At 40.3% G+C, this 13,409-nt stretch overlaps 1 protein-coding gene across 1 annotated transcript in view; it reads left to right on the plus strand.

Annotated features, from left to right (window-relative positions):
- ADCY1 (adenylate cyclase 1) overlaps positions 1-13,409 on the plus strand; it is a 143,157-nt gene that overhangs the window by 41,198 nt on the left and 88,550 nt on the right. The window contains exon 2 of the mRNA XM_071736231.1: positions 1,835-1,984. Coding sequence (XP_071592332.1) covers positions 1,835-1,984 — 150 coding nt within the window. The remainder of the gene's footprint in view (positions 1-1,834; positions 1,985-13,409) is intronic.

Raw genomic sequence — 13,409 nt, forward strand, 5'->3', positions numbered from 1 at the left:
AAGGAACAACAGTTTCAGACTGAAAGAGAGTAGATTTAGATTAGATATTAGTAAGAAGTTCTGTCCTGTGAGGGTGGTGAGGCAGTGGACCAGGTTGCCCTGAAGTGTTGTGGATGCCCCATCCCTGGATGTGTTCAAAGCCAGGTTGGGGCTTTGAGCCACCTGGTCTAGTAGGAGGTCTTCCTGCCCATGGTAGTGAGGTTGGTACTAAATGATCATTAAGGTCTGTTACAACTCAAACAATTCTATAGTTCTGTAACTACTGGAGATTAAGATGTATACTGCCATTAGTTATACACATAGACACTTCCTTCTGGTTTTTGTGGAATGAAAAATTTCCCAAAGGCCCTCTGACATCAGAAGAGATTTTCTGGACATCATTTTGGATCTTTGCTTACCGTACTGACTGAATTCAAGTCTTAGTCAGTAAACCTTAGCCAGTAAGCCTTAGCCTGTTAGTCAGTAAGCATTCCCTACAACAATGTCAGTGTGTTTATTTATTTATTTATTTGTAATTTTATTGTGTTTATGGCATAGCTGGACTCACTATGCAGTTCGAACAAGGCTAGTGGTCTCCTCTTGCATTTACATAAGCAAATCGTGGAACAATAGTGTTGTACTAACTTGAAATGTGTACCTGTCAGTTATATGGTCTTTATGAATTATTTTAGGTGCACAGGAATTTAACACGAATTGTTGTTCTTGCTGTTATGTCTTTCTTTGCTCTTATTAAACCAAATTTGCCAAATTGTATGCCAGCTATTCTGAAATTTGGTAATTTATGAGTCTCTTGTGTCCTAATCATGATGCAGTGGTAGTAAATACAGTAATTCTGGAGAATGAGACTGAAAAGATATTGGGTAAACAGGCCTTATTGCCTCCTTTGTAAACAAACACTGTACTTCATTGCAGAATTTACTAACTGAAGATATGTTTCAGACAGGAGAGATGCAGTGAGAAACTTGGACAGAATTGTCTCAGATAAGGAGTTTGTATTCAAGCCACTGTTATTTAGGTTAGCTGAATAACTTTACCATATATTGTAAAAAGCATTTAAGAACCATGGAAGGACAGTTAGATAATTTAGCCATCCTGCATCAAAGCACAGTAATTCCAAAGTAATTCATTGTCCTTGATTACAACATTTCAGTGGGGCTTAGTTTGTGCAAAGGACAGTACTTCGAAAGCACTCAGCACCTTCTAAGAGGTCTGCCGCAAGATAGTATCAACAATCTTTTGTATGATTTCTCAAAAAAATACAGTATGATTACTAATAGTATAGATATGGGAAAGGAAGCAGATTTTCCAAGTGCAAACTGCACAATATGAAAACTTGAGGTGCCCAGGCATTTTGATTTAGTCACAGATTTTGTTAGTGCCTTAATTCTCAACTCTAAACAAGGGACAATAATATCCCTACTTTATGAAGGCCTAAGAAAATAATTTCAGTCTGCTGGACGTCTCACGATTGAACAAATGCTGAAGGTATTGCTTTCCTTATTAGATGGACAGATCTGTCAAAAAGCTGATGAAGGAGCTGATCTGAATGAAAGCAATAAATTATCATCATAAGAGAAGTCAAATTCAGCAGATGCAGAGTTCTGTATACTGCAATACAGAATATTGCCTGGACTTGTGGTAGCTGCTAGAATTGTTTAACTGCAGTTGGGTTGTAGGAAGGGGTACTAGTGACTGGGCTAGTGAGGCAAAGTTTTTAAAGACAGTATTGGCTTGGGGGGGTTGCCTTTCTTTTTAAAATTTTGCTGAATAGAAGTTTTAAAAAAGAAAAATATATATTTTAAAATAGTAATCTACTTTTCTTTCTTTCTTACAGCTTGTGGCAAATGCAATCCTTTTTGTTAGTGTAAATTTGTATGGGGTCTTTGTGAGGATTTTGACAGAAAGGGCTCAGAGGAAGGCATTCCTACAGGCCAGGAACTGCATTGAGGACAGGCTGAAGCTGGAGGATGAAAATGAAAAACAGGTATGTTTCTAAGCCTTATTTCTTTTTCTCTGTTTCTTCTGAGATGACTGTAGTTATGTGAACAACTGGACAGGACATTGCTGATGAGTGCATGACAGATCATGTGTGTGTTTTCATTGTGAAGGGAAGGTGCTGTCTCCCACAACTCCTTCAGCTCTTCCTCCTGAGTACAGGCACACTCTTTGCAGCACAGAAGCTGCAATCTGACCTCACAGCTATTGCAGCTCCAGAACCAGAAGGGATGTATTTTAAGGCTAATGAAAAGGTAGCATGCTATTGCAATCTAAGGTCTTCTGGGAGTCTTCTGCATGAAGGTTTTTGGGTGGGTATTAGATATTCTGTAAAAACTTCTCTTCGGGCTCTGTGTGCAGTAACCTCTTTGCATTCATGACACCTATAAACAAAAGCCTACAGTTTAGGGAGAAGGGGCTGCACTGATATAGATGAATAACTGTGATAACAATCAATTCCTTTTCTCAAAGCTGTCTTAGTACTGTGATTGTTTATTTCACACAGTTTTATCAGTCAATCAATTCTTCAAGCAGATTTGGAAACAATTAGAAAAACTGCTATATTGTGGAGTTTCCTGATGTTACTCCTGATGTTAGTCTTAGTACTGTGATTGTTTATTTCACACAGTTTTATCAATCAATCAATTCTTCAAGCAGATTTGGAAACAATTAGAAAAACTGCTATATTGTGGAGTTTCCTGATGTTACTCACAGGTCTGAATCTTTAATCTAAGATCTGCTCATCTGTAAGGTTCGGACTAGATTTTTCTTTTTATCTAGGTGATAATAAAAGGCTGCTCTAGAATACATAGGAAAACTCCATTGACCTCTGTGGAATGTTGGTAACTTATGCCAGTCCAGGACTTAAGTGGTATTCAGACCTTGCTATACAAGATATTGGGCTCTTGGTTGCACCTCGCATACTTCCGTTCACTTGCAGTTTCTCTAGCAAGTATATTTCTGTGTGTGAAACAGCATAAGTCCTTATGTGCTTTATGTTATGAATTCAGTGAATGCATTTTTATGACCTGAACAAACTCTGTAATAAGTAGAACAACCTTGTATCATGTTAACTGTCTGTCAGAAGTACCACCAAAATACTGTCTGTTGCTGCTCTCACAGTATATTAAAATACCTCTAAAGCAAGGGTAAGAATTAAGACGTGATTACAGGCTACAAAATTATTCTGTAGTTGTTGTGGCATAATGAAGACCAAGTTTCCAGCTGGCAACACTCCAGAGTGTCTGCAAAAAGATACTGCTGATGTAGTTCAATTTTTGTGATTATTCCTGTACTTTCACTTTTGAAGTGTCAACATTACATGTTAAAAAGGACTGATTTTTTTCATCAGACTTCCTAGTGACATTCAAATGGTTGACCCAAATACCACAGCCCTTTTACATTGAGAACTGTTATCTAAAAGGCTAAAACCTTTCTGTGGTATTTCAGTGCAAGTCTCTCTTGGGAAAGGAAAGAACATGCTCTTGACTTTTGAACATACAGAGCCTTCTAGAGTTGCAAGTGTTGACTGTGTGAGGCAGATACCACAGGTGAAACTGTATGTGAGAAGTTGTGTCCTACTTACAGTGATTTTTATAAGGTATGCATATGTAGTAGTCTCATGTGATAATTTTAATAAAACTATTTTTATGAGCAAGACCAAAGATACTATGTTGCAGAATTTTTTTGAATCATCATGCAGGAGTCAAATCCAAGAACCAAATAAATTTTAGACCATGAGCAAATAATGATAATAATTCACTTAGGATACGCTTCTCTTTTTGGCTGTAAATCTCAGCAGAAAGACCATCCTCTGCAGAGCAAGCAGCTACGAATATTTATTGTGTTGCGTGGAACTGTGCTTGTTCTGTTACTGCTCACACAGAGCACCTGAGCGCTTGCTCTTTTACTCTCATTTTGCCATCTCTCTGTGTCCACTTCATTAATTTCAAATCATCCTTTGCCCATAGAGCAAGCAAGACATTGCCACTCTGCTTCCTGGAAGACTCCCAGTGCTAGATGCCCCGGCTGATCCTAAGAGCAGCCTCCAGGCAGTGCTTCACACCTTCCCAAGTGAGCAAGAAAGGAGCAGAGATGAGGGAGGGGGGATGTATTCAGCATAGAGAAAGAAGTAATCAGCTGCTGTATGAGGCTGCTTGCCATCTGATTCAGAGGGGAAGGAAGCTGTGGCTCACCATGTATTAATTCCCAGCTTAGCAGCTCCCGAAGTGGTGTTGTACTCTAAGGAAGTGGTAGCATTGTAATTCTGAGGCCATCTTAATTTGAAATGCAACTGAACCACTGTGTTTAATGACCTGCACACTCACATTTACCATTTTTTCTAGCCTCTCAGCGTGTGTATATTTTGGTCCTCCCCACAGTTTTGTGATGATGAATTTCACTGTGATTATGCAGTCTATGAAAGAGAACATTTGTCATAGAGTTGCTGCATGATGACTTGATTGGGTACTTTCCAGCTCTTGTTTTATGACAAATTATGAGTAATCATTCTACAGTAACCTTTTCAATGCCACTCACAACACTGTAGACTTTTCTCATAACCTGCTTCTCTCTCTTTTCATGCTGAAGAATTGAAGCTTGTTTAGCCTCCTGATATGTGAAAGATCTTTCATACTCCTGTCTTGCTAGCCCTGTAACAAATACAGAAATACTATCTAAATTCTTTATACGGTGCTGAATTGTTTGTATGTATTTGTGTAGGCATTTCAAATGTCTGCTGCATTTTAAGCCAGTATCCTTACCATATATCCAGGTCATCCCTGGATCAGAGATTGGATTAATAACTATTCATAGAAAATGGAACAGTGTCAGCAAAATTGTCAGCATGAGTCTCACTATAGAATACTTTGAACTGCTGTATTTTGGGTTCAAATTTCTTGCTGAATTCAGATCCTCCTTCAAAGCAATTTAATCTAGATACTACACATTTTGGATATGTGTACTATCTCCTGTAGAAAAGAATATAACACCTGTAGCAGCCCCTTAGTAGTTTTGTCCATTATGTTTCACTTCAAGCAAAAGGGGAAAAAAATTGCAAGATTATGTTTGAATAAAGCAAACCATGTTGAACTTTGATTTTTTGTAATGGATAACAGGTTGTTGTTTTTGTTTTCCTTTCTTCTAGTGCAGCAACTAAACTGAAGAATTAGTTATTTGCACATCTTAAGACAGAACTAATTTCTAGGGGCCTGACAGCATGCTTATCAATGCATAATAAGGTTCTCCTCATGTTTCCCATTCCTTCCTTTCTCAGAATCTTGCATATTTTTTCATTGCAGAGCAGAAGAAAATATGAAATTTATCATTAAAACACAGGCCCTGTTTCCATACTGGGTCTGAATCAACAAATTGCCCTGCAGCAGAAATTTCATCTGGATTATGTGTGGGCACAAAAACATGTTCTTGGTTCAAATTATCTAGCATGCAACAGGGAGGTGATCCTGATTGTACACAAATTGCAAAAGCTAGCCAGTGAACCTTTGAAAATGTAGGAACTAACAAATTTTAGCTGACAGGGTGAGCCTGTACCACATTAGCACTATGTCCTGTGTTACAGGGAAGTTTTACATTGAATTTATTGTGCATTCAAACTACCTTACACAGGAAGGTCCACATTCAAGAATCTATTTGTTCTTTTCTAGGATCAGGAAAAAATGAAAAGAAGTAATGAAACAGCTTCAGTTTATCAGTTTGAACTGCTGGGATTCACACCTACTCATGTAGACTGGCCAGCAATGCTTCTTAGCAGCAGCAGAGATGGAAACTTGTCCCCCTCTTTGCTTCATTTGCCACTTTTGAATGTTTAGATCCTTACACTGAACTGAAATGGACTGTTGGCCACCTTTATCCTGCTAATGGTCTGTCTTCCACCATTCTCAGGTAAAAGTTGTAAAGAGGCACATCTCTGTCTGCCACACAGCAGTAATTGCCCAGAAGCTTTCCACCAACTAGCATATGGTAATTCCCATTCCTGCAACAGTCCTGCACGTGTCTGTCCTTAATACAGCAAACAATAAATTTTAGACCATTCAGGTTAAATGCAAACCTTCAAGTGGAAGGCTTCAGCTTCAATATGCTTATTGCCCCTTGCAAGGCAGGGAATAGCAAACAAATAAATGTGTTCTAATTTTACAGTTCTGTTACACCTTTCTTTATGCAGAATAAATATCTCATCTGAAAGTGGTCAGTGCCAGATGATACATTGCTTTGTATACCCCTGGGATTCTTCTTACCTAACTTTAGCCAAGTAAAAGTGAGGCTTGTAATTTAACATGTTAACCTATGGGCAGTAATAGACTTGTACAAGGGTAGTTCACCCTTTCTATCCTGAACACTTTGCTGAAAATGAGATGAGGTTTTTTCCTGGGAGTGGCTACAGGGGGACACCTAACTTAGGGCTACACAGCGATATGATAAAGATGATAGGTGCCTTGCAACTGGATTTGCAATGTCAAAGTGTAGAAACCCAGTATAACACAGGAAAAATCATAGAATTATGAATGTTACAAAGTACATATATTTTTATTGAATTGTAGTTGTATTAGTCTACCCACATGCCTTTAATTTGCTAAATGTAACATATGGCATTAGAGAAAAATCTATTAAAGACTTTAAAAAGACTTAAAAAGGTAGGGCAGATCAATACTATAGCAATTTGGTTTAACTTTTTTTCACCCCCTGAAAGCTTCCTGATGTTAGTATGTCTATTAAATCAGTAATCAGTCATTTCATTTGCTGATACGAGGTGTGAACATATTTCTAGACACGAAAGTAGGATGTATCAACTTTGCTTTTTAGCCTAAGTCTAGGTAGTCACTCATACTCATTCTAATAGAGTTTAACAGCAGCCTTGGACTGCTGTTTGTTACAGGTTTTTTTCTACAGATGTATGTATCACATATAGTCATGCCCCTCAGTTTAAGAAGGATGTAGAGGCCCTGGAACAAGTCCAAAGGAGGGCAACCAGGCTGGTGAAGGGACTCGAGCACAGGCCCTATGGGGAGAGGCTGAGAGAGCTGGGGCTGTTCAGCCTGAAGAAGAGGAGGCTCAGGGGAGACCTCATTGCTGTCTACAACTACCTGAAAGGAGGATGTAGCGAGGTGGGAGCTGGACTCTTTTCACAGATGACCTCCAACAAGACAAGAGGACACAGTCTTAAGTTGCGCCAGGGGAGGTTTAGATTAGATATTAGAAAGAATTTCTTCACGGAGAGGGTGATTAGGCTATGGAATGGACTGCCCGGTGAGGTGGTAGATTCTCCGTCCCTGGAGACATTTAAAAAAAGACTGGATGTGGCACTCAGTGCCATGGTCTAGCAACTGCTCCAGTGGGTCAAGGGTTGGACTAGATGATCTCTGAGGTCCCTTCCAACCCGGCTAATTCTATGATTCTATGATACCTATATTAAGCTCTTACAATAAATACTACTTACACTGGGTAGAGTAGACAAACATACACAGCTAAGTTTAAAAATGGCTGTTAGGAGTTTTGAAATAAATATTGGAACATTTCTAATATGTTCTACTTCAAAAACCTGTCAATTATATATGCTGGTGTTGTTTGACTCTGAATTTTTTAGCTTATTTTTCCAACTTCCTCTGTGTATTTTCCATAAGAGAGAATAGAATAGGAGGAACAAATAAGAGAATACAAACCTGTCATTACATGATTAAAAATAAACTACATTTAAAAATTAATTAAAAGACTAAAAAACTACAGTTTACAACAGGTTGTGGATAACAGTTGTTAAGGTAAATTATCATGGGTAGCAACACTAGCTGTAGTGCATCAGATCCATAGATTAAATAGTAATACAAATACTTTAGAAGTACTTTCGGATGAGTGATTTCTAATCCTAGCCCAATATACATAAAGCAGTACTGTCTGGACTCTCATGCGCTGCTGGTATGGGTTTTATTAGGATGTCACAGCATAAAGTACTGCATCCTCAGGAGTGTTTCCTGATGTTCTTCCCTCAGCAGTAGGATTCATAAGGATCTTTAAAATGTGACTATGAAAGTTCTCTTACATGCATTTTTATTGCTGTCCACGGAATTATTTTGACTTCTTAAAGTGTCTTAACTATAACAAAAAGCTAGTTAATGCTTTAGCACATGCTTGTTACAACTCCTGTGCCACTTGGAAAAGCAGCTCTACCACATAGGTACTTCACATGCCAGCAGGTGTCCTACCCACCCAAATGGTTTGCCAAATGGTTCCAGAGCTGCTATGTTACTGCTTAAGCACAAATTATCTCCAAGAACAGGATACTGAGCTGGGCACTTTGCTTTCATTCCATTGTATGATAATATATGCTGGTTGCACACAGGTACTCATGTTTTGCCTGTTTCTTTTGCTCAGCCTTCTGTGAAAGAAAAGAGAGGCCACCTCCTGTTAAATGGCACAAAAAAAAAAATACAGTCTAAGGTGTTTTGGGTTTTTTTCAGGTGAAGCCCTTATACTAGTGCAGGAAGCAGTGTGTCTTAATGTTCCTCTGATTTCTTCCCTTATTCTGGACCCTCAGCTTCAGAGTGTTTGCTCCAGCAGCAAGGAAAGAGGACTGGAGATGTCTGTGGCCTTTCTCCCCCTGCTCCCTGATGTTGAGCCTATTTCCCGGTAACGTGCCAGAACAGACCACAGCAGGTTTGCCACATATCTCTGTGGAGCTGATGGAGATACCTGAGTTTTGGAGAAGAGTGTGGTGAGGAAGGGTGTCTTATCTCATGGAGCAGACAAAAAGCAGAGAGTGCCACAGTCCCAGTACCAGGTCAATTCCACTTCCTGCAGACTTTGTACCATTGAGGAGTTTTATGTCCGCTCCCCAGTTCAATGCTTTTGAAATACATGCTGCCCATTTATGTCTGTTTTAGGCAAGATACCACCCTCCCTTACTTCTTTCAGAAAGTCATACCTTTTCTATTGGAACCTTTCAATGCCTCATTAAACACTATACTGATAATATACCCTGCTTTTTTTTTACTTAAACAAAAATAATAAGTTTACAGAAATCACAAATCACAGAAAGTTAGGGGTTAGAAGAGACCTCAAAAGATCATCTAGTTCAACCCCCTTGCCAGAGATACCTTACTATTAACTTACTATCTAAAGATATCAAATTGGACTAGTACAAGTCTACTTATCCTGAATCCATATTGCGGCTCATACATGGTATATCAATCAGCTACTAAAAGTATTTTTTTTTTGCCATCATCTTATAAAAAAACAAAACTCAAAATATATGCATTGAAAGGCAACTTTATGGATTTTATTTTATGAATATAATCTTAATAATTACTTGCTGATAAATAAAATTTTACAAGAAATCTCAGGAATGTTCTGAAACATTGCCACCTTGTGGCGTCAAAAAATAACCATCTCGAACAGAATTTTTTTAATTTACTTGGAAGAAAGAGTATAGCATAGTTTAATTGAAAATAATGCACTAATGAAAGCTCATTTTCATTTATAATGAAGGCTGTCTTTGTTTTCCATCTTAAAGAAAGTATAAATGAATCTCTGTAGTTCTACACAAAGTTGTTCTTTCATTCATTGTACTAGGGTTTTTTTCTCTCATTAAGTGTTTTCCTGACAGGAAATTAAAATGCCTGTGCATTACCCTTGTAATATAGGGATGACAGAGACCAATAACCCACTAAACAGTAGTTTTTAAAATGACACAAGACTGAACTTACCTAGGTGTAATTAGATAGCAGGTGATAATACTTAATACTTTGGAGTCCCATATGACTGAGTAGAATCTGAATCTCAAAATTAGATGAGTTGACTTTGAAAATGTCTTATTAATATTTCATAGGCATGTCTGCTGCTTGTATTCTCCAGGAAAAAAAAGAAAAGCCTTCTAATTATAGTGACACTTTCCATTAAATATAGCGATAACAAAAGATCTGTGTTGAACTGCAAAAATTGGTGTGTTGGTGTGTTACTATAAAAACCAAAAATATTATTATATTTTCAGCCACGAAACAAAAGTGCCAAACCTGGTTTTGTTACATGTTTCTTCTTTCTTTCTTTTTAAAGTCCTTATGAAAATCCAAAAAGCAGGGAACCATGGGCACTCAGTCTGTCCTGAATAATGGGCTTCAGTGCCATGGAATGTGATAAAAGGACAGAATCTGGAATGTCATCCAGAGTTACTGTTTTCCCAAGCATGAGCTTGGGAACCTCTAAGTCCCATTTTGAGCAAGGTCCATGGCACAGAGCTGTCTGCGAAGACACATGTAATGCCCAGGTTCCCTGGTGGGTGAGGGTAGCAATACCACCAGGCTGGCTGTAAGAAGCAGCTCAGGAGAAAGTCAGGAAAGCTGACTAAAAGAGACTGAGTTTAATCCGTTGGAGTCCTGTTCTCCTGGGACTGAAAGCAGTAAAAATTTTCTGCAAGGCTTCAGCAGGTACAGACTGTAACTTCATTCTCAAAATGAATTCCATTAGTTGTGCATGTAGAGTAACATGGGAGGAAAAGGAGAAAAGATATTCAAAGAGACAGAAAAATGTGAGAGCCCATAGGTTTGAAGCAATGCTACAGTTCCTCTGGTTTCTTATCTTATGTAACTCAGAAAAATGGCATCAACTGTTTCCTTTGATAAAACATTCTGTACTGACTATAAAGTCAATTTCCATTTTGTTTTCTATTCATCTCATATGATAATCTACAGGAATACAATTTAGCATGAAAAAGGAAAGCAAGTGCATCCTGTTCATGGGTAGAAATTTGTGAGGGGTTATCCAACTGCACAGCAAGAATATGAAGAAAGGAATTGGCTGTGAACATTAGGACATTTTTCTGCATTTCTGTCTTCTTTTCTGATGAAGGGGAAGTGAATTCATAAATGATTTACAACTTGATATGGGAATTTGAAAATGTATTACAGTCATTTCCCAGGTAGATTTAAAACCAAATTTGTATGACAGGAATAGATTGTGGTATTGCACTGGGTAAGTATATTTTGAGGAGCAGCATGAAGTTATAAATCAAGGAGAAAATTTCAAAGGGACTTTGAGAGAGTAATAAGTGTTCAGAAGAAGCAGTAAAATAAGAAAGACAATTATTTTCAATATGGGAGGGGAAGGGCATCTTTATGTGGAGATAGGCACAAGAAACGTATTGGAAAGATGCACTGGGAACTCCCATAAAAGCAAAGCTGGGGTTTGGGTGAGAGAATCTGTCCAGGCCAGGAATGGGAATGGCAGAGGGGGTTGTGCTGAGAAGCCTCCAAATTGGAGAAAGCTAAAAAGAGCATTGGGGCAGAATACAGCACACAGATGAGAGAAATTTGCTTCAAGAGTCTCTGCTGTCTGCTTGCTTCTTTCAGCTTCCCATCTCAGGAAAGAGAAATCATACTACTGCTTAAGCAAACTGAGTCTTAAGCTCCCCTGCTGTTTTAGAAGCCGCACTTGTGTGGGAAAGGATGGTGTGATGGCTTCCATACTCCCCAGGAACCCGCAGGCTCTCCATGCCCTTGTGATGTTTTCTCCCTCAGTACACAATAGTCAGAAGGGAGACCAGCCAGTCCCACCACCCCTGCACAGAATCAGAGAATCACAGAATTGTCCGGGTTGGTAGGGACCTCTGAGATCATCAAGTCCAACCCTTGATCCACTGCCACTGTGGTTACCAGACCATGGCACAGAGTGCCACATCAGTCTCTTCTTAAAAATCTCCAGGGACAGAGAACCCACCACGTCCCTGGACAGCCCATTCCAATGCCTGATCACCCTCTCTGTAAAGAATTTCTTCCTAATATCTGACCTAAACCTCCCCTGGCAGAGCTTAAGCCCATGCCCTCTTGTCTTACTGAAAACTGCCTGGGAGAAGAGACGGACCCCCACCTGGTTACACCCTCCTTTCAGGGAGCTGTAGAGAGTGATGAGGTCTCCCCTCAGCCTCCTCTTCTCTAAACAACGAAATAACCCCAGCTCCCTCAGCTGTTCCTTGTAGGACTTGGACTGGAGTCCCTTCACAGCTTCTGGACCTGCTCCAGTACCTCAGTCTTCTTCCTGAACTGAGGGGCACAGAACTGGACACAGCACTCAAGCTGAGGCCTCACCAGCAATGAGTAAAGGGGCAGAATTCCTTCCCTGGACCTTTTGGCCACGCTGTTCCTGATACAGGCCAGGGTGCCATTGGCCTTCTTGGCCACCTGGGCACACTGTTGGCTCATGTTCAGCTTCCTGTCAATCCAGACTCCCAGGTCCCTTTCTGCCTGGCTGCTCTCAGCCAATCTGTGCCCAGCCTGGAGCTCCCCATGGGCTTGTGGTGGCCAAAGTGCAGGACCTGGCACTTGACTGTGTTGAACCTCATCCAGTTGGAATCAGACCAACTCTCCAGTCTGTCCAGGTCCCTCTGCAGAGCCCTCCTCTTTCCAGCTGATCCATACTCTCCCCCAACTTAGTGTCATCTGCAAATTTGCTCATGGTGGACTCAATCCCCTTATCTAGATCATTAATTAAGATATTAAACAGAACCGGGCCCAGCACTGATCCCGGGGGACACCATTTGGTGCCAATTGGATCAGCATCATTCAGCACCACTCTCTGAGGGCCTCCGGCAGTTCCAGTCTGAGCCCTCGGCTGACAGCTTTCCCAGAAGAATGCTGTGGGAGATGGTGTCAAAGGCTTTGCTGAAGTCCGGGTAGATAGACTCTCACCGACAGCCGTCCACCAGGTGAGTCACCCGATCATAAAAGGAGATCAGGTTGTTCAGACAGGACCTGCCTTTCCTAACCCCATGCTGGCTGGGTCTGATCCCCTGTCCATCCTGTAGGTGCTGTGTGATTGCCCCCAGGATGATTTGCTCCATAGCCCTGCCAGGCACTGAGGTCAGGCTGACAGGCCTGGAGTTTCCTGGGTCTTTGTTTCATCCCTTTTTGTGGACTGGTGTGACATTCACCTACTTCCAATCATCTGGGACCTCCCCAGTGAGACAGAACTGTTGATAAATGATGGAGAACAGCTTGGTGAGCTCTTCCACCAGCACCCTCATCACCCTGGGGTGGATCCCGTCTGGTCCCATAGATTTGTGAGGATCCAAGTGGCTCAGCAGGTCACAAAATGTTCCTTCCAGGATTACAGGGAGGCTGTTCAGCTTCTGATTTCTCTCTACAAGCTCCTGAAGCCATCTGTCCTCAGGACACCCTGTCTTACTGTTGTAAACTGAGGTAAAGAAGATGCTGAGTACCTCAGCCTTTTCCTCATCTTTGATAACTGTTTCCCCTCATGTCCAACAAAGAATGGAGGTTTTCCTTGCCCTTCCTTTTGATGTATCTGTAGAAGGACTTTTTGTTACTCTTAATAGAAGTGGCAGGATTAAGTTCAAATCATGGCTTTGCCTCTAATTTTCTTTCTACATAACCTAACTATATTCCTAAACTCTTCCT

This window comes from Heliangelus exortis, chromosome 2 (genome assembly GCF_036169615.1).
Source record: "Heliangelus exortis chromosome 2, bHelExo1.hap1, whole genome shotgun sequence".
In the NCBI taxonomy this organism is placed as follows: Eukaryota; Metazoa; Chordata; class Aves; order Apodiformes; family Trochilidae; genus Heliangelus; species Heliangelus exortis.